We start from the raw sequence: 21,555 nt of genomic DNA on the forward strand, positions 1-21,555 counted from the left end.
GAGCTTGGTGAGCATGAGGGATTGCACAGACTCATCCACGGAGACTTTACATTACAATGCAGCAAATGTGCATCCGCAATGTCAGGAGTCAGTTGTATTAAACTGTGAAAGAGTGGTTCAGTCCAGACCTTAACCCCAATGAGAACCTGTGGGATGTGTGGAGAATACTTTCCAAAGTGGTCCATCTCTTACATCATCAGTACAAGACCTTAGTGAAAAATGAATACAACTCTGGACAGAAATGAATGCAGTGGCATTGCATAAACTTATTTAAGTGTGCCGTCATCAAAATACATTAGATATTAGCGTGTGACTTTATAAAGAATTAAATAAATAGCCAGTGATTTTTTTCTTTTAGGGCCATTACACAGCCGTAGTAGTTAAACTGGGTCTAGTGCTCAGTTGGATGGTAATGATAGTACGCTTCATGCTGAATGTCTGCCAAAAAAATGAGTCCTACTTGTGCAGTTAGTGCTAAAACCATTCGCTGATTAATAAATTATATGTTTATTTGACTGGCAGAAACGTAATAGACCGCAATTTTCACAATCACTTGAGTCATTTATTCAGCAAATGGCAAATGTTCACTTTATCCAGCCTCTTGAGTGCTTGGATTTCCTGCAGGTTTCTCATTTGCAACACTCCAATTTGAATGTCTTCTAGTATCATAGTTGGTACGACCAACTCATTTTATAGAGCTAACCATTAATAATTCAGTCAACAGAACCTTTAGTTAAGGACCTTCAGCATGCATAAACCTCTGCAACTTTATGATTCCCCGTGGTGCATTTGAGTTTTGTTTAAATACGAGGCCTTTGAGCAATCATATCCCAGCGTCCTCTCTGGTGACATCATCTGTTGTAGCTTGGCAGTCGCATTTGTTGCTCTCTACAGGCACGCAGCACTGATTCACTTCTTGGCATTTGCATTTCTGAAATGTGAAGTTTATTATTTCTAACACTATGAATTGGTCTCTGTTTTGGAAAATTAGGACAAGATGGTGTAATTTATGATGTGTTAAATAGATTTCAGGATGTTTTATTATCCTCGCTCGCATATAGTCTGTCTTTCTGATGAAGTACGGGAGTAACACATTTGAAACGGAGACCACAATATGAATATTCCATCTTACTATAACCACTAGTCCAGTGAAAGCTAGAGTAGTCATAGATTGTTGAGGTGCCAAGCAAACTGGTAAAATCCCAATTTTAGTTCTTTTTACATGTGGAAAGGACAACACACAGGCAGTTTGGGATGCTGGTGAAGTCACTCTGATTAGTACAACACCCTCTCTTTTTCTTTTCTTTTTGTTATTCATCCTCTCTGAAGAAAGCTACTGACAAATGATCTAAATTGACATATGAACTACATTGTGGCTGGATCTAGGATTGTGATCTGTGATGGACTGGTGACCCATCCAGGGTGTACCTCATGCCTTAAAACAGCTGGGATAGACTACAGATTCCCTATCTATCACTGAATTGGGATTAGAAAATGAAGGGATGGATGATTTATTGTTTAGGTCTCAAGAAAGAAACCTCTCATTGGATTCCAGGATAATTCAAGCAAGTGTAAATTCTTGAACCGAACTTGCAGAACTGTTTACGATTGTGTGTTCTGTGTTTCGAATGCCGTTTTTGTGCATTCAGGGGGAAAATAAACTAATGAAATAGGGCGAAGCATTCCAGTCTCCTTTTCTTCTAACTTATCATTTTGATATATGGTGATGGGGAAAATAATTTGGCACAGAGAGTAACTGGTGTTTAATTAGTGCACTATTTTACCTTCTCTTGAGAAACTTTGGGACTGACAACAAGCTGGCTACACAGCAACACTGGAGTCCCACTGAAGCAATAAGCAAAGGTAAGAAGAAAAGGCATGGAGGAACTGAGCAAAGCAATGAATCACTGTGTTGTCAGTGAGTGAAGTCATTGAGCTGAAGGATGCGATTCTCTGGGCTCCAAGTATTCGGGGTGTTTCTCACTTACACAGCTCAGGTACAATTTTATTCTCTCTCCTTTGCTGGCTGTTGTTATTTTGCACTGTCCCTTAAGTGAATGACAGGGATTGATTGCACTTTTGAGTTGAGTCTATTGGCTCCATTTATGTTCAACCTGATTGATTAGTCACAGAAAAATAACCAAATCTAAGAGGGAACTTAAACCTTCTGCTAAATAAACTTCTTTAAACATCAGTATTTATAGTAATCACTCTTTCACAGTACCTGTAAAAGATACCTCATTCAGGAGGAAAGGTTACACTGAACTGAAAACACCGGCAGGTCCAAGAAAGTCAGGCTCAATGATAATGATAGCTGCTGCTCGATGGAATAACTATCAGATGTCACACTGACTTCTTCCATAATGATTCTTTGTCCACATTTGAAATTGGCTTGCTCCTTTGACACCACAACACAGAACGGTTGCATTACAGTGGCAAAGAAATTGCCAACATGGAGAGTGCACCATCATACTGTATCTTTGTTTCGGAAATGGCTTTTTTTCCCCGTTCAGTGACAGCAGTGATTTGATTTTACAGTTGAGTAGGATATGCTGCAGAGCACATATTGGCTCGGTTTCATTCTCACTACCAGCTGGCAGATGTTCTATGAGAACCTCGAATGATGTCCACTGTCTGTCTTTGCAGGTTTTAATGAAAATATCTCTATTTCCATCAGCCATGGGTCCTCCCCTTTCATGTTCCCTGCCTAATAAGCCATTGGTCTGTGTGGATGGACATTGTACTGAAATCACAGGTAACGAGAGCACTTCTTAGAAGAAAGGTTTCTTTTGAATAGAGGTGACACAAAGATATGTTTCTCAGTCCTAAAACTGTAGTAGAGAGAAGGAGGCTCCAAAAACCTCAGTAACGGAGTGATTTAAAGGCTTAACATAGATTTGTTATTTAGTGGGTGACTGTAATTTCTGTCAGACCATTTTAGCCCAAAGAGGATTGTTGTTCCTTCAGCAGTAATATATATTTCGAAGTATAGCCCTGTTCTGGGAACTCCCCGCCCTTTCATGTGCATATGTGGAAAACCTAAAAGCAGGGAAAGCACCAGCAAGACCGCTGCACATACCCAAGTAGGCATCAGTTACAACAGACATGGCATAGATTAAGTCAGAAACTGTATGAAGTAGAGGAGCTAGAGTGGAGGTGGGTTTGCAAAGTGGCTTGCAGGGGCAGCAGGAATTTTATCAAGAGTCAAGCAGCTTTAGTGGTATGCCCTGTATAAAAGTTGCCAATAAGATAAGCAGAAGAGAATCAGTTCATCTGCTGGGATTTAACACAGAATTATTGTTCAATTTCAACCTGGATAGAAGTTTCCATTTATATTAGAGTATAGCTGGAGACTCCCTTTCAGAAGAGTTTGGTATTTAAGTAGAATCTCTGCAGATTCTACTTTGGTATTTAAGTAGAATCTCTGTAGTTCCCGGGAGGTCCCTCCGATGGGATCTTTTACATTTTCTTGTAATCGTGTTTCATCTTTTCCATTTACTCTCGACGTTGCTTTGCTGTGGGCTAACAGGTTCAGGGAAAATACTAGTGACAATGTTTACACAAAGTCTAACTTGGTAATTTGCAATTTCTCGCCCATTTTTTCCTAAAATAAATGTTGCTTCTGCTCCAGACTACCTGCCAATGTGAATACTGAGTTTTCATAATATGTCAATAGCAGGATATCAGTTGTAGTGCATACCATTAAAATGCACAAGGAGAGACACACAAAGATAAAGACATAATTAACTTAAAGGCTTAAATTATTGTTATATTCAAGCATCAAGCAAAAGTATAAAAAAACAACCCAACATTCATGCATTTACTGAAACTGAAAAAAGGCCATTTGTATTGTTATAGCTGTCAGAGCTGTTTTTGTATTCTCTCCCTCTTTCCTTGGTGGCTTCTTTGCTTCACCCTCACCTGTCTAAATGTCATCTGTAACAAGGCAGACAAAGGTTGCATGTTTTGAAAGAGGCTGCAAGCACTGATCTATGAGTCTTTGGCACAATAGACACTATATTGAGAGTAAGAGTCAAATCTGTTGCCTGGATTCTGGGAGAAACTCATTGCTGCTTCTCTTATTATAGGTTGAGTCTTCAGGGCAGCCCATAACAAAGTACCCCCTTACTTGAAATGCAATGAAAAAGTTTCTGTGGTCATGTGATAGGGGTTTGATGTTTGTTAATGCCTCAGCTATGATATTTACAACTGCTGTACAGGTATCGAAAGATAAGTGAAAAAATCACCCGAAATATTTAAGTATGCACAGTCTCTTACACTATATCACGCAGCTGTCTCCACACAACCTCATACACTTTACTTGTGCTTGCATGTGCATGTTTTCACGTATCACTGTGCAAGCAGTTCTCGTAGCTACTGCCCGTCGTCTTCAAGGCCCGTATTGATTTTTCACACCATTGATTTTACTGGGCGAAATGGCTCATCAGGTACACAAGGTGAGAAACTATTTTTGGTGGCTTTCTTGCTGTCGAACATGCGTGTAATGGAGGTGTTAGAAATATAGATTGCGCTGCTGTCTGTAAATGCCAAATATACAAAAACCGTTACGTAGAAATTGTGTGTTTTCAGTGTGCTGGTAAAGCTTTTTTTAATTGACAAATCCAGACAACACACAGAAGAATCCTCTGCAGAGAGCCCCCTTCCACAATCGGCCCAGTTCTCACACATTCATACCCCACGGCTTATTCTATCTATCCATCGACAAGCTTGATCTTTCCACCAGCAAGCCGATCTGGCCTGCTGCGTGGCTGAATGTGTGAAACTGCGATGGGAGAGATAATACTCGAGTGTTTGTTTGGGTTTTCTGGACCAATAGATGAGAGCACTGATTGAAAGGCAATGTGGGGATGAGGCAAAACATCTAATCCTTTTTGTTATTTAAAAAAAAAGAGGCCTACTTCCCTTTCTGCCTAATGCAACAATCTTTGATCCTTCTACCCAGATAATCCACAGACTAGTTTTCATACAAGTAGCTCAGTTTAGATTTATTAATAGCTCACTTAATTCTATTGGGATCCGTTTCTTCTGAGCATAAATCATTTGTTCCACACCTCCTCTGCTGGCCTGTCGTGCTTTACAGTAGATCCATCTGCACTTGAGCAGGATTATGAAACAATCCCCTGGTGACACTGACTGTGCTGCCCATTGATGCTGCCCCCACCCTCCAACCTGCTCTTTTCAGCTCCATCCACTGTGGCTAATTCTGCCTGCCTGATCCCCTGGGCGTAATTGATCTTCATATCATTAGCCGTATGTGGATCTATCTTGGGAGACGCCCACTGTTTGACTGCAAGTCAAAGTCATCCCTCATTTAAGCATATGTATGTCACAGCGAGCTCTTTGATTGTGGCTCCATCGCAGGTCTTCATGCAGGAATGGTTGTAATGTAAACTATTATGTTATCAGCCTTGGGCCTGCCTAGAGATAGAGGCTCACTGACTGTTTAGTCTAAACATGTGGAGGCGGAAAAAATGGACCTCAGCAGCGCGTTCTTCCCTCGCGACAATAAGGGGACGCTTGGGCCCCAGGAGGAAGGGTGTCGAGGGTCTGTGTGTGAGCAGCCTCCTGGGTGTCCTCAGATCTCACATCTGGCTGATCGGGGAGGAAGAAGTGGCCTTGCTGCTTACTCGCACCTCCTCGCCACGCTGCCACCACCACCACCACCACCGAGCTCACTCCCTGTCTTTCTCTGTGTGCTCCTCTTCTGCAGATGGTGGGAGCGAGGACTTGGCAGACCCCCGCTCGCCCAGTCTAGACCCTCACCTGAGCCACATCGGCCAAGGTAAGCAACCGAATCTCCAAAGAGAAGTTTTCTTTAAACTCGAGATAGAGAAAAGTTTGCAGTCTTGACAGGAAACGTTATGCCTTTCACAGCACCTGCTCTTCTCACCTCTTGCTTTTATGTGCTCGCGGTGTGTATAATATGTGCGAATGAGAAGCTGAGTTGCTGAAAACAAACGTGAGCTCTTTTCTCGTCCCCCATATTTCCTCCCTATTGGCTCTTTCCAGACGCCATTTCTGCTCCCTTAATGTTTTCATGAAGCCTTGTTTGCTGGACCGCATTTATTCCATTTTATAACAGCAAGTTTATGACTACTGGAAATGAAGTTATATTTACAGGGAGGTCAAGTGTATGAATTTTATATTCTTGTAATTTTGCCTGTAAATCTGAGTAACTTCAAGGGGAAATAGGCTTGTATATATGACATTAGATGGTATCAACAGCGAGAATGTCTGTGCTTGGCAGGAACTGTTTGGGGCAGTTTGTTTTTTTCCACCTCATACATATTTTGAACTGAACACCTTGATGAGTAGGTGGTTCTGTTTATTTCGAGGCATGGAGTGGTCCTTGTACACGACTCTTATTGCAGTCTAAAATGAAACACGGTAATTTCCCCTTCACTGCTTTTGTTCTGTGGATTTCACCGCTGAAGTGCGGCTGGTGCTCCCTCTCTGCCCTTCTCATTTTTGACCTGAATGAGACCATTTAATATCTTTCTCAGGATTATCATAATTTTCAATGAGGCTTTCCAGAATTAAATGGACTAATTGATGAGATTAGGGCCTTTTCCACCACAAGAATGTTGTCTAAAACTACGAGTATTTGGATGAAAAGTGCATTTCAACTTCTTGGAACGGGGTCCGTATTACAGGGATATTATTTTACGCCCCACAGAGCCCCTTCATAGCGGGAGGGTCATACTTACTGCATTGCAAATAAGCTCCTGCACACTATACACCATGAAAAATAAATTTATTTGAGACACTGTTGAATTTAGTAAAACTTTATTTTCATTAGTGTAGGTCTTGTGCTATTTCAAATGTATACCTGCAGGATCACCCAGACATGTAACCTCTGGGGAACGTTTTGAGACTAAAGGTTAACTGGAACAGTTTTCAATAATTATCTATACATTAGGTGTAATTTTTAGGAAGGATACATTAAAGTGGTGCAGTGAGTACTGTCAGCACAGTAAGAAGACTCTGGGGTTTGCAAGGCCTGCTGGTCTTTATGTACTCTGGTTTCCTTCCAGAGTCCAGAGGCATGCATGTTAAGTTAATTGATGATTCTAAATAGACTGTAGGTTCAAATGTGATTAATGGTGTCTCTGTTAGCCCTACAGTGGATTGGTTACCAACCTCTCACCTGGCATTGGCTGGGATAGCAGCTGAGAAAATAGATGGACGTTAATAATTGTCTATTTCTGTCTTTATTTATTTAATTAATTTTTTTTTTTTTTAAATAATATGACGTGCTGTAAAGAGTGCACTAACTTCTCATATAAGATAGCCCTTCTGTGTCATTAACCTCTGATAAGTTATACTATATTTCTAATAAATACATTGTTGCAGATTAGAAAGTGTGCAGGAATCAGGTTTTGTGTCATCTTCTATGGGGTAGGGAACTCCAGGCCTCGAGAGTTGGTGTCCTGCAGGTTTTAGATCTCACCCTGGGTCAACACGCCTGAATCGAATGATTAGTTCATTACCAGGTCTCTGGAGAACTTCAAGGCATGTTGAGGAGGTAATTTAGCCATTTAAATCAGCTGTGTTGGGTCAAGGACACATCTAAAACCTGCAGGACACCGGCTCTCAAGGCCTGGAAGTCCCTACCCCTGTTCTATGCTCTTGGCTTATGAACTAGATTGGTGAGTGTTTTCAGTAGTACTGACTGAAAGCTTCAGACGTTTGGGTGTGGAGTGTGCAGTACTATGCATGTACTGCACTTTAGTTTCTTTTTCTTTTCTTTTTTTATCACCAGTGAAGTCACAGAAGAAATCATATGTCAGATGAACTGATGAGTTCTCCTCCCAGGGCATCGCATTATGTCTTTTTGTCAGATACCATTACACACGTCTATTAGCGCTGGTGCGTTGACACCTTGTCTGTTTTCAGAGACCTACACTGTCTGTTTTCAAATGAGGGAGAGGAACCAGCAGTATAATAATAATAATAATAATGGATTGCATTTATATAGTGCTTTTCTAGGCACCCAAAGCGCTTTACAATTCCACTATTCATTCACTGGTGAAGGCAAGCTACAGTTGTAGCCACAGCTGCCCTGGGGCAGACTGACAGAGGCGAGGCTGCGCCATCGGCCCCTCTGGCCAACACCAGTAGGCGGTAGGGTAAAGTGTCTTGCCCAAGGACACAACGACCAGGACAGAGAGAGCAGGGGGATTGAACCGGCAACCTTTCGGTTACAGATGAGCTTCCCATTCCCCTGAGCCACGGTCGCCCCCCAGTATGACGGGTTTATAAGGCAGGAGACCATGGTTTGCATCCCGTTTGGACTTTCGTGTTTTGTATTCACTGTATTCATCTTGCTAAGTTTGTGTTTACGAAGAGATGGTTTGCAGTATTGTGGTTGGCATGATATCTGCATGTCCCTGTTCCATAACTTTGTGCTTCACCAAAGAACACCTTGTGAGTAACTTAGACTTGCCAGTGGCTTTGACACAACTGCATTATATGATTCTACAGGAATAAGGATAGGCTGACAGTATAGTTGCTGCAAAAATAACTTGTCACTTTTTCACATGCCAGCGGCCTAATTGGCATAATTTTCACAGCTCTTCACAGTGTAATGGACACTCACACAACCTACAGTATGAAAGGAACCTTTTAGTTCTTTGAAAAAGTCTAAAATGACTAAAATGAAGGTGTCTTGGATGTAAATGCAGCTAGTTTATACCTAAAAAGTCAAATAAGTAAATAAAGCACATTCTTTTGTATTTGTCCTGATTATTTTAACATGAACCGCCACAAAATTGTTAATTTATTTAGCAGGTAATTGAGTAGCTTACCGGTAATTGTTTATTTTTGTTCAATATTTCAAAGCATTAAAACCAAGCCTGATCCTGACTGCTGGCAACTGCTATCAGAATACCAAGTTAGCTATTTTATATTCACACCAGTGTCTGCATACATGTGGAGAATATCCATGCCGGGGAATGCAACCGCTGCTCTGGCTGTTGTTTTTCACTCTCACAGTGACATTCCCCAGTGAATGGATGGACTGACTCCAGAGCCACAGAGGGATTGATGTGTGTGTCGGATTGTGTTTGGCATTTCTTCTATGAGTGCAATTGTTTCAATACTGATGTATTTATATTACAGCAGGCAATTTGCCCCCTTCCTAGCCATCATACAAGCTTCCTCAGGGACCGGTATCTGATAATGGCTTTTTGTCTCACCGTTGCGGCTGCTATCTGGCGCGAGCCTGTTCCTTGACCAGTTGGTTTTACAGCTCAGTCTGCTGGGAAATGGGCAGTCTGAGCTAGAACTGATTCACAAAATGGATGTTTACAGACAGCTGGCTGATGAGCGCGTGTGAAATAAAAAAATAAAACAAAACCAAAGTTGTCATAATTTGTGGGTTTTAGAGCAAAAGAGGAAAAGGGGGGGTATGAGTGATGGTAAGTGGTTGTTTATACTGGCTCTGTAATTACCGCTCATTGTGAGAGGCTTTTTTCGTAAATAAAATGCTCTCTTGTGGTCATGACTGTGCTCTTGTCTTGTTTAAACATTTCAAATGGTTAGAAAATCCTTGATTATATAAAAATTGTTGGGTATTGTGTTACTGCGGGGCTGACAGAGGTCAGGCGGGCTGCCTTTAGAGGCAGTGATGTAAACTGCACGTGTTGCCTGCAGGGCTGCTCTCTGCTGGGTCACGCCAGTGATGTTGCGCTCAATATCAGTAGTGCACTGATTGCAGGATCGAGCGACCAGGCTGAGGTCCTATCCTCTGTCAGAGGGTGATACGGTTTCTACAGCAGGTGAACAAACAGGAAAAGAAACAGAACAAAGAAGTCTAACTAAGCACTTTAATAGTGGATATATTCTGATCCTTGCAATCCATTATATTCAGTTATACCTGTCAGCCTACACCCTAAGAAATAGGGGCATTTCAGTCCTAACAGGTAGAGTTGACATGAATGTACCACTAAGGTTAATTGTTGGACATCAGCGTAACTATATCTACTTTTTCCACAAAGATTCTTGTGTCCCTAATGAAATGGTACATATTTGCAGCATTTGTTTAAATGTTTTAAGGTGCAGTAATGTGCCACATGCACAAGGAAACTGGGTAAAATGTTAGCTGAATAGTGCTTCCTGCATTCAGATTGGTTTTATTTGAGGTGCTTTTGGAAGGGATACATTTAAACTCCAACTGAAAAGCACTCTCTTGAACTATAATCACATGTTTTTCCTTCTAATGGTGTGGTCATCTTTATCCTAAAGAAAATCCAACGTGTTCTGGCATATAAGACTTTGTAAGGGAGTATAAATATATTTCATGAACCGCTGGACCTTTCCTAGTGGTGGTCCTAATAGCAGACTTCCACTTGTGGAGTACCAATAATGGCAAATATCCACCTTGGATGAGAGTGGAATATAAAGAGCCCAGAAGGGTTTTAACACAAAGCTAACAATTTTTATCAAATTTAAATCAAATGTGCATAAACTGCACACAATAGCACAAATCACAGATAATATGAATGAATATCAAAATACAAACTGAGTTTATAAAACTGCGGTCAAATCTGAATCAGCCATTTACACCAAGATATTTAGTGTCAGGTGATTTATAAATTCATAAATTCCTTTGGTTAAAACTCCGTTGTTTTGGCACCTCTTTACGTGGAAAGAGGGATGCGGTCAGTTACTGGAAGACAAGTAGAATAGATCCAAATTTTTCACAAACTCTGTTTAACATCCTGATTAAACTTTGTAAGCTGAAACATGTTTTTTGGATTTTTTTGGCTAAACCTGAGCATGCGATGAGAATAAGGGCATTTAAAATTATATTTAATAAGAGGACGCCTTTGAATTCTTTGTTTTAATAATAATAATAATAATAATGGATTGCATTTATATAGCGCTTTTCGAGACCCTCAAAGCGCTTTACAATTCCACTATTCATTCACTCTCACATTCACACACTGGTGAAGGCAAGCTACAGTTGTAGCCACAGCTGCCCTGGGGCAGACTGACAGAAGCGAGGCTGCCATATCGGAAATGGCTTGAGACCTAGACTATTAGCAAAATGTAGCTGTTGTGTATGAAATGTGTCCAATTAATAATGCATGTACAAATCCAGAGTGGAGCCATTTGATAAGATCACGCAGTAACCGTAGGATAATTTGCTCTCTCATCTTCTCTTCCTTTGCTATTGAGTCTGCAGTTATACCATGAATATTATAACACAGTGCTTTATTTAAAGTCCAGAAAAATATCTCATACTATGCTGTTTCTCCCTCCCATCCTGCAGGTGGCAGCATAGACAGCGACTGTGCCTTTGAAGGAGACTACGCCGTGCCCCCACTTTCAATGACTGAGGGCATGCAGCATATTCGCATAATGGAGGGCGTGTCACGCTCTCTGCCCTCCTCCCCGCTGCTCACCCATCAGACCATCAGTGTCAGGCTGCAGCCAATGAAGAAGCTCACAGGTAAGGATGCTGCAGGTGATAGAGGAGTCACTCAGAGTGCAGGATTTGAAGTTGTTGTCATTTTTTTTTTTTTTTTTTAAACCAGAGTTCAGGAAGAAAACCACAGCCAATAGAGACGTGGGCTAAATCTGGTTTAAATTTGCCTGTGGCTGTCCTCCCCCATAGACTCGGTGTACTAACACAGCCTCCCTTAGCCCTTCACTGTACCACTGTAGGCAGCTTAATCACAAAATCATGCATACTGAGTTAAAACTGATTTTACAAGACTAAGCAATGTTTCACCCCAATGCTTGCTGATAAGCAGTAATCATTTACTGTATTACTTGCCCCCCTAATTCTAAGTAGAAAGCAAGTGGAGCTGAGCTCGGGTTTCTGGCAAACACTGTAATTTCCAATTGTTGTAATCGCCAAAGTCCTACCTAATTGACAGTGTCAAGAACAGATGATGGACTGCGAGCTGCGGTTGGCTCAGGCGTCCTTTATTGCTTTTTACCTCCTACCACTAATCGTTTCCTTCCACAGTCATCACTGACATTCAGAAAATGTGGAAAATTGCCTCCCCTCTGTCTCCTCATCAACTGCTTTATGAGTCTGTGTTGTGTTCCCTCTACTATTGCAATGGGGAGAAGCAGTTGTTTTGGTACACAAGACGGTCTGGGCATCAAAGGTTACTGCTCTACTTGTGCTTTCAAAATGAGAATTGAAATATTGACAGCACAGCTTCACCCAGTATCTGTGCAGCCTCCACACAGAAGCAGAGTGGGTGTGGATGAGTTTAAAGCTCGACTCAGTAGTCACCACTAGGGTGCACCAATCTCCCAGATACTTCAGATCATTAACCGTTTCTGGTATGCCGGGGGGAGCTGTGATTTTTACATCATACAGAATGATTTATGATCTCTCCAGGGTCATCCAAACTGTGGGTTTAAAGGGGAAACGCACATCACATAACCACATCATTTTCTCCCATTTTAACTGGGTGTGCCACACTGCTGTAGAGGACTGTGTGTGGACGGATGGAGCAGAGGTTTCTTTTTCTTTCTTTCTTTTTTCTCGAGAATTAAATTTCAGAACAATCCGGCCAAATCACACTCTTCTCCCCACCTCCTCCCTCACTGTTCTGCTGTTTGAGGAGCATTTTGTGTGCTTTTCTTGGATTTGATGTTTTGTGGCTGATTCAGCCTGCTTCTAAAAGGCTTCTTTCATCTGCGTGAGTCGCAGCTAGTTTTTAGGACATCATACGAATCTGTAAATATGAATGTGTGTGTGAGAGAGAGAGAGAGAGAGAGAGAGTGTTTGTGTGTGTGTTGTTTTCATGACAGCCAAGAATAGCTTGATTAATGATGCACGGCGCTGTCTCATTTGTACTATTCTTATTTTGTGGCTGACGTAGGGAGAGGTCTCTTTGCAGTGTTCTCACACATGTCATCATTTGGCTTGATGTATTACACCAGTCAGGTGCTGCTTGTTGTGTGTTTGGGGATTTTCAAACTTAGTGATGCTTTTTAAACAGATTTTTTATATGGATTATGTTTCATAATTGACTCACTTCACTAAACTTGTCACCTTAAGTGAACATGTGTTGTAACTTTCACTAGGATTAGCCTGTGCTTATCTGTATGGATTTGTGTCATATCTCTTATTGTCTGTCATAAGGTGGTGTCTATTTAAATAGTGAAGTCACTGAAAAAATATATAATTGTTTTAATCCAGATAAAGGTTTTTGCATTAAAAAGGGCTTATATATGGTATGTCCAGTGGTTGTTCTTCAAATCACATGTCAGTATGACTTTACAGCACTTACAGGACCAAAACGGCCTGTCAGTGAAATGACAGCATGCACAAAAGCCCTCAAGTGCCCATTGTCCTTCAAGCCCTCAAAGACCTGTGTCTGCTCTCAAGTGTCATCCACCAGCAGACTGTATTTGAGCTCAGTCTACCCAGCTTTGTCGCCCTTTAATTAATTCAACGCAGCACCACTTCCTCCACAGCTTGACGGTACTGAGCTTGTGTGCGGTGTTACAGTCACAGGCCTGAACCCCTCCCGTGCCACATATTGCAGAGGTGAGAGAAGGGAGTGCGCTAGAGAGCAAACAGCAGTAGGTCTAAAGGGCTAAAGCGCTTTGATCCCCCCCCGGTGGTCTCCCCCAGTCACAGCTTCTATCTGCCCTCGTTTGTAGCTCCTGATTGGCCCTAGGGGGGCAGAATTGTGATGTTTGTGAAGACTTGAGTTATTCAACCTTGTAAAATAGCAATGAAATTTCTGACCTTTTCAGAGAATCATTGACTTTCTGATTGAATCCCCTCTGCTTGCTTGAAGACTCTGGCATGCATTGTCATGACTTCCTTTTAGTTGTCTATATTAAGGAATAATCTATTTTAAATAAATGTGCACAGAAAGGTCTAGGTTATTGATGTTCGTTTAGTGAATTACTTAGAGTTTGGCATTGAGAGGTAATCCACTTGATGTATGAGTAAGGCACTGTGTGCTAAACTACAACTACTAAATGATAGGAAAGATTCTGCAGCAACTTAAGGAAAGAAAATAATCTACATTTTTGTTTTATCATTATAAACCAGTAACATCTTTAAAACCTGCTGAAAATGTTGGATCTCAGCACCTTTAGGCTGCTTTCTCTGTGTATATCTGATAACATCTACTGCTACGGTTGGCCACACTGAGTGTTAGATTACAGCAACCACTCAGTGCTTGTTCGTAGCAAGCAGTTTTACCTGTCTCCTCAATATTTGGTTTCAGCAACCACCACTAATACCATTGGCAGTCCTCGATGGCTTTGGTCTCCCTCACAAAACTTGCTCATGATTGGATCAAGGAACATGACAAGTAGCCCAAACCATTCAAATTCTTAAGAACCAAATCTGATAGAGAGTCAATGAAATGCACCACAATACTCCCGATCGCCTAAAAAGACTCTGTCGGTGGTTTTTATGTTGTGCCTGAATCCCTACACTATATAAAAGATAAATTTAGCCGCCATGGCATCACACACTGTTTTTAACTCAGTGTTGGCAAACATTGAGTTAAAATTCTCAACAAATGCCAGCGAGCTTGGTTAGAAAGCTACACCCATAATGGATCCACACAGACACACAAATCTGCTATTAGCGCTAAGTCATGAAAGTCCTATTATTTCACTCTTAAGGACTGAAGCAGAAACTTCTTGGATGATCTGTAGCTAATAGCAAACCATATAATTCCATTAAAACCTTCTAAAAAGCTTAGCAGCCGAAACATCACTTTAAATTGGAGAAAGCGATGCCTACAACTCCCTGTTTCAGTTTCTCTTTCATAAACTGTGGCCATCAAAAACAAAAAAAGAAAGAAATAAGGATGGGGGGCAAATACTTTTTCACAGAACTATACTCTGGTTTCATTTTTAAGCCCTGCAGGTTGGAGCTTGTTTTAATGATATGTTTTGCATGAAAAAAATCTTGATAAAGTAACTAGTAACTGCAGCTGTCTGATAAATGCAGGGTAGTGGTAAATGCTTAAATACAAGTACCAGATATAAATACACTTAATTATAGTACATTAAACCACTGACAGGGCTCATCTGTCCCTCATCTTCATGTGCGTTTGACAGATTTCGCGTCCACGTTGTTTATGTTTTCTATTTTTAGTCCACTGTTCTCTCAGAATTGGAGTGGCTTATTGTCGCACTTATCTCTTAGTGGCTGATTGTTATGAGCTGTAATCACTGATTGCTTATTTGTGCTTTAATAAACACCTCACTCAAGTGTCAGGCTCACCAGAGATGTCGCCCCAGCTGATTGATTGGCCCTGCTCCACTCAGAAACATTTAAGAGGAATTATTTCAACATCTCTCCCCAGATTACACTGCTTTCCCCTAATTAATGGCTACAATCAATACAATTACTGCCTCCCCATGGATTGCAGCATAAAAGTGGAAAATTGCATTTGGCCTTAAAACCTGAGAAAAGCCTTGATTTAATTATACAGCCTAATTTTTCACCCACTTTTGCTTCAATTATCACAGTGATATGAGTATATCTAAAATCTATTGTCTCTGTGGTGCTCACAATAATGGAGTAATATGTGAATAAGTAGGAATGCACTACACTTAGCTAACTTGTAAGTGGTCACTGATGTAGGCATGAGTAGTGGTCAGGGTTAACAAAGCACAGTGTGCAGGACTGCTTAGTCAGGTTTTACAGCTCATGGTGTGGGTGGTCTTAAAGAATCCGCATTAAAACAGTTGAGCAGTTGAGCTCTGCTAAATTGGCTACTTCTGACAAATGCTGCATCTCTGTTTTTGTTTTTTTTTGTCTTCTTTTAAATTTATTTTACAGTGGAATCGTTCAAAGAAAAGACACGCTCCCTTGTTGGGGGTTTTCCTGCAGAGATACAGCAGACTGCAATAAGATTATGGTGTATCTGAGTCATGCTCAGCAGAATCTTTTTTATTATTTTTTGAAGTATTTGGGGAATGTGGATGAGGCTAGCAGAGGAAAGCATGACACAAAAATAGTTCCATTTGATTAGAAAATAACATTAGGACAGCGATTCGTGGCCACCTGCTGAGCTGTGAAAATATTGCAGGAAAGCCACAAGAAGTAGTTCAAACTACAATCCAGCCCCAAGAAGGCCTCTGGGTCCACCTCCAAGGCACAATGACCACCCCCACTAAGAAATGGGACTGATCAGTGGAAGCCAGAGAGAATCAAATTCACCCAATTGGTTTTTCAAGGAGGAATGATATCTCTCCAGACTAGCATGGTTTAGAAGTAAATTTCTATATTGAGTTGCACATAAATCATTTTTTGATTTCCAATTCATGAGGATAGTTTTCTTAGCGATGCTTAAGGCAGTAGGAACTATGTGTGATGCATTTGCTTCTATATCTAATTCACTCACTAAAATGCACAGTTGGTGAGGTTGGGATACAGCAATTGAATGATGTGAATGTGTCTTCACATATCCTCTGCCAGAGTCTCTGAACAGACGTACAAGACCATATAGCAAACATATAGTTCACTTGATATAAAACTACCTATGTGCAAGGCCCATTTGGAACATCCTTTGTCCTGTAAAGTGTGTTCTATGGAGAGCTTTGTGTTGTATCAGTTGTAAGTTGGGGCTTTCAGTCATTTTGAAGGTTTTTGTGTCTAAAAATATCGATCTTCACTTTGATTTTGCTATCAGGAGGGAAATGGAAGTCATCCATTTTTGACTTTTTTGATTTTGAATTTGTGGGTACAGAGATTTAAATATTCTGTTCTGTGTTAAGTATTTCTAAGTTCAGTCGACTGGGGTTAAATATCACCTGTATGGTGGACCATAATTGCTGATATTCAAGAAATGTACTGTCGCTGACTCCGTATTTGAAATAAATTATTGGAATTCTATAAAGTTTTTGTCTTGAATAACATGTTCTAGATATTTTACGTCTTTATCTCTTCATGACAAAAACATTCAGTCTTTTCTTTTTCTAACAAATATTTGTTTAAATGGGATAATTGAAGACTAATTTTTTTAAATTCCCACCAGGCCGTCAGGTGTTTATTCTGAAACTTAAAGCAGTTATGATGTGTAGTAGTGGAGATAATGAAAGGCAGGTCAGGAATTTGAACTTCTGTAGAGTTCTTGTCCAATTATGGGTTTTCTAATAACAATTTTAAAGCCTACAGCAATCTGTTGGCTAAGAAGTAGTAATAAAAATCTGGTAGTTCTAGACCATCATTATCTTTAGACTCGAGAAAATGTCAGATTAATTGAAACTGTTATTTGTAGCCCTAAAAGCATAATTAAACAGTAGCTAATAAGTAACAGGTTTCACCTGATTAATTAATTTACCTGCCTCTGAGATTAAACACCAGCTGATCTTCCAGCATCATATAGGAACAGATGTTTGAACATGCAATAATCCATCTGTAATTCTCTTACGTTTCACATATTTTATTTTATTTTTATTTTTTTATATGAGCAGCTCTTGTGTGACGTCTCAATCTCTGTCTCTCTCTCCACCCATCCTTGGCCAGCCTCATGTCTTATTTGCATCTGGTATCCTCTGTGAATTTTTGAAATGAACACTGACATTTGGGACGTCTCAATCTCCACGCCTCCTTACCCAGCGTTGCACCTTGAGAAAATCGTTCTTCAGTTATCGTCATTATTTCCTCCTTCCACTGTCCCAGCCACTGCCGACCCACCAAATCATTTGTTCCGCTGAAAGGGAAAATGTGACATTTTCAGATCCATTGTCGCAGCTGAAAAATAAGGAGTGAAGGTTAAGAGTAGACAGGTGTAATTGAAATGTTTAAGTATGATGCCCTCAGGAAAAGCAGTGGCTGGATTAAATGCTGCAACAGAAGTACTTGACATATTTTAGTCACCGTCCAAATAGTCTGGCTTTCTTAGAGATGAGGTGCTGTGTCATTATGTGCAAACATCAGTTCTTCTGCACTGTGCCACAGTATGTCACATTAAAGTTACTTGAGGGGAGTCGAAATGTCCCTGTAGCTGCCTTTCGTTGAACTTACTTACGTTCTTCAGATGAATGCTGGTGCACAACTGAAGGGGTAATACTTATAGTCACAATTCACCATAGAAGTTTTTCTTAACTGAAACTGCTCTTATTTCCCAAAATTTGAGATTTCTGCTCCAAGTTCTTTTCTGCATTTGAATGAAAATGTAATGTTTGGTTGTGCTCAGACATGCTATGTGTATGGTAAGTGTAAAGCTATAGCTAACAGCAGGCCTGGGGACCCACCCAAAGGGCAAGAAACATAACAAACCCACAAGTATTTTAAGTAGAATTCTTTGGTCTGAAAATCAAATCTGGAAATCTGGAAGAAAAACAAGTGTAAAGATGTGATTTTCTTTTTACAATTAAAAAAATTAGTGCTCAATGCTATAGTATTTCCAAACTAAATGAAACAGAAAATATTTTAGAGTAAAACAAAAAAAAAGGAGGCAACTCTAACCCAAGTAAAATTGCCAAGTGACAGTTCTTTTATTTATTAGACAGAATTGTAAAGGAAATATTGCAGCTAACTTTAAAGTTGTTGAGAAAATGTTCAGCGAGCTAATCCAGAAGCTGCAGCAGCAGCCCGAAATCGCAGTGGATTTACACTTTTATGAAAAAGCTCTGGCTGCTTCATTTTCAATCAAATGTTAGATACTTTAAAGCTTTGACTGAATTTGAGTTGAGATGGTTACTTTTTAATTTCCAGTAAGAAAAACGGCACTCTCCATTTTAAACCATTCCTCATATATAAGCCTGTATGCTATTTCTAATTCTTTAAGAAGGAAGCTAGTTGGGCCCATCAAATATTTGTGCCTGGGGGTCTCTAAGATGATGATCTCGGCAGTTAACTTAGCTCAGCTTAGTATAATGACTAGAAACAAAGAAAATGTGCTACCATGTTCTGTCACAAAAGCTTAATACTTAATGTGGTATATTGTTTGAGTATTTGTAGTAGTTGCGCTCCATTTCTTCCTCAGTGTCAGGTGGGATTTCCTGCAGCTCCCATGAGATAGCTAAAGAGGTAGATGCATTTAAATAGGATAAAACCAGACCAGATGTTTCCACTCATAGCTAGGCTGCGCAGCCATTGGCTGTTGTTTTTTTTTTATTTAGGCAGATATAAGACATGTATCAGGCTGATCGTTCTTTCTGCCCTTTTTTATGCACACATTAAAAAAAAATCAGTAAATCAAGTTCTGATTATGGCAATTTAAATTGGAAAGCAAAAAAGACCGTGTTATTAAAAAAAAAAAAAAAAGAAGCTCACTTGAAAATGAGAAAACTCATAATATATTAATGATTGTTGAGGTGTTGCTTATTTTAATGTAAAGAAAAGGTAAAAGAAAGGTGAGGCTTAAAGTGAAAAATCTCAGATCCATCTTTCATCTATAAATATATCAGGTAAATAGAGGAAAGGACCACAGGGAAGATGAACTAGAAGTAGAAGGAATGATAAAAACACTGAATAATATTGAAAGAGCTGCACTGTCTGGTGTGGGAATAAAGATTATAGTTTATATCTTAAGGCTGAAGATGCCAGGCGTTCTGCAAGGATGTTTACACATAATATAAAGACAACATGCATTTACAGAAGATTTATATCACTTCTTAAGTATAGTCTGTAAACTCCTGTGATGAATATCATAACTAACTGATTACGACTCTTTGCAGCAACAAAGTCTAGGCTATACATCTTTCCTGGTGCTTTCATTCCTTACACACTTTGGTAACCTTATTGGTTACATGTAAGTACAACTACTGTGCAACAGTCTCAAACCACCTCACACCTTCTCATAATACTTTAAAGTTAAAGTATTGAAGTCTCGAACAATAGTTTTCCAGGCTTTCTGTCTTTCAAAGTTTTTCTTTGGATATTGGCTGGCCTTTCCGTCACTTTCAGTCCAGTCCTTGTACCTAACCATTTTCAGATGAATGTAGTTTGGTTGTTAAGCCACTTAACACCGGCCTGTAAATGATTCAAGCATAAATAAGCACCTAATTCACAGGATGAATCAAATTTTATCTCAAATTACTGCATTTGACCCTTGAGCTGATAACTTTACTGTTTACTGAAACCTCCTCAGAAATGGCCTCAGGATTCTTAAGCCATTGGGGCGCAAAGACCAAAATATGCCAAACTGCACAAGGACCAGGCTTAAAATTAGTGATAAGCAGCCACTGTCCAAAGAAGAAACATTTTAAAGACCTACTAAATAACTAAAAGTCCCAATTTACAGAATGTCTTGTATTATAAAAACAAAACAAAAAAAACCTAACACATGTTGGCTACTTGGTAGTAAAATATAAATGAGCAGCGGCTCAAGACTGTTGCACATTACTGTATGGGCAGTTGAAAAAGTCAAATAACAATAACTGAGAAGCACTAAGCCAAAGGTTTTCTCATCTGAAGTTTCTGAGTCCTCTCTCTCATTGCTGTGGTGGTGAGTGAGATAAAGAAGGCTGAGAATCACTGCTTTTCAGTAGCAAGTGAAGTTTGACCTGTGATTGTCGCACATTTTCTGGGCCTTTTGGTAACACTTGCAAGGGGGTTAGGATTGTCACCCGAGGGAAATAACTGTGAGTGGAGGAGATTAATAAAAAACATTTAGAACAGGATGCTTACAGCCTAACGAAGCGCCCGACAAAAGCGAAGCTGGTACACAATAAACTTGCAGCCTCTTGAGTTTGGACATGAAACATGGCTGCAGCTGTACAAATAGAGTTTCAAGGGTAAAACAAGGACAGGCAGGAATGTCTTGGTCCAAAGGGAAAACAGTGTAGGTTTCATTGAAACCCATGTTACGATCAAATAATACCATTCCTCCTTTTTCCCTCACCGTTTGTGATCTGATATGTCCCCGAAGCTCCGTCCACAAACGACAAAACTGTGTCCCTTTAATAATACCCTCCCTTTCTCCCTCCCTCTTTTTTTATGCCATTTTCTTTCCTGCCTCAATACCCACCCTTCTCCTCCTCCTCCACCTCCTTTTGCTCTGTGGTTGCTATGACAACAGCAGCACTGCACCATTCATCTGCTGGAGACCTGGACTCCTGTTCCTGTACAGAGAGTGTGCGCCTCTCACATCTATACATAACACGCTAAGCGCTAATGCAGTCACGGAGGCGATTGAAGAGCTCACCTCTCTGTGCTTACAGGAAAGGCTCCCTGTGCCGCTCGTATCGCTCTCTTCTTCTTTTTTTGTCCTCTCTTCATTTCTTTCTGGCGAAGGCTTTTGGTTACCTGTCAGCTTTTCACGTTGCTGCCATCGCAGAGGTTTCACCTTTGTGTCCCCCCTCCTTCTCTTTCCCCAGTGACACATTGACTGCTGCGTTCTTCCTTCTTCCTTCCCTTTTTCCTCCCCTCTCGTTTTCCTCCTCCTCTTCTCGCTCCTCCCGTCACTGCCATAGCTGCCCGGCTCCGTATCATTTACCGCAACTGAAGTGAGCGGGCAGCATCACCACTGAAACCTGTGGAGATTGCTTCAGAAGGGAAACCGGGGGGGAAGGTAGAAGGAGATCTCGTGTGCTTCTCCGCACTTCTCCTCCCCTGCTTTGCTTGCAGGCGTATTT

General features: G+C 40.5%; 1 protein-coding gene and 1 long non-coding RNA gene across 10 annotated transcripts in view; one reads left to right on the forward strand and one right to left on the reverse strand.

Moving 5' to 3' along the window:
• LOC146381299 (uncharacterized) overlaps window positions 1-21,218 on the reverse strand; it is a 40,759-nt gene extending 19,541 nt beyond the window's left edge. For all 3 annotated transcript variants that reach the window (XR_014801039.1, XR_014801038.1, XR_014801037.1), the window contains exons 1-2: window positions 21,126-21,218; window positions 17,587-17,684 (exon numbers count right to left, since the gene is read on the reverse strand). This is a non-coding gene — a long non-coding RNA (uncharacterized LOC146381299). The remainder of the gene's footprint in view (window positions 1-17,586; window positions 17,685-21,125) is intronic.
• The window catches only part of tanc2b (tetratricopeptide repeat, ankyrin repeat and coiled-coil containing 2b), a 162,655-nt gene that overhangs the window by 75,488 nt on the left and 65,612 nt on the right, over window positions 1-21,555 (forward strand). For all 7 annotated transcript variants that reach the window (XM_084937264.1, XM_084937266.1, XM_084937267.1 and 4 more), the window contains 2 exons: window positions 5,732-5,803; window positions 11,297-11,476. In XM_084937264.1, coding sequence (XP_084793390.1) covers window positions 5,732-5,803; window positions 11,297-11,476 — 252 coding nt within the window. The remainder of the gene's footprint in view (window positions 1-5,731; window positions 5,804-11,296; window positions 11,477-21,555) is intronic.

The sequence above is a fragment of the Perissodus microlepis genome, chromosome 8 (genome assembly GCF_051167445.1).
Source record: "Perissodus microlepis isolate ML-2025 ecotype Zambia chromosome 8, ASM5116744v1, whole genome shotgun sequence".
Taxonomy (NCBI): domain Eukaryota; kingdom Metazoa; phylum Chordata; class Actinopteri; order Cichliformes; family Cichlidae; genus Perissodus; species Perissodus microlepis.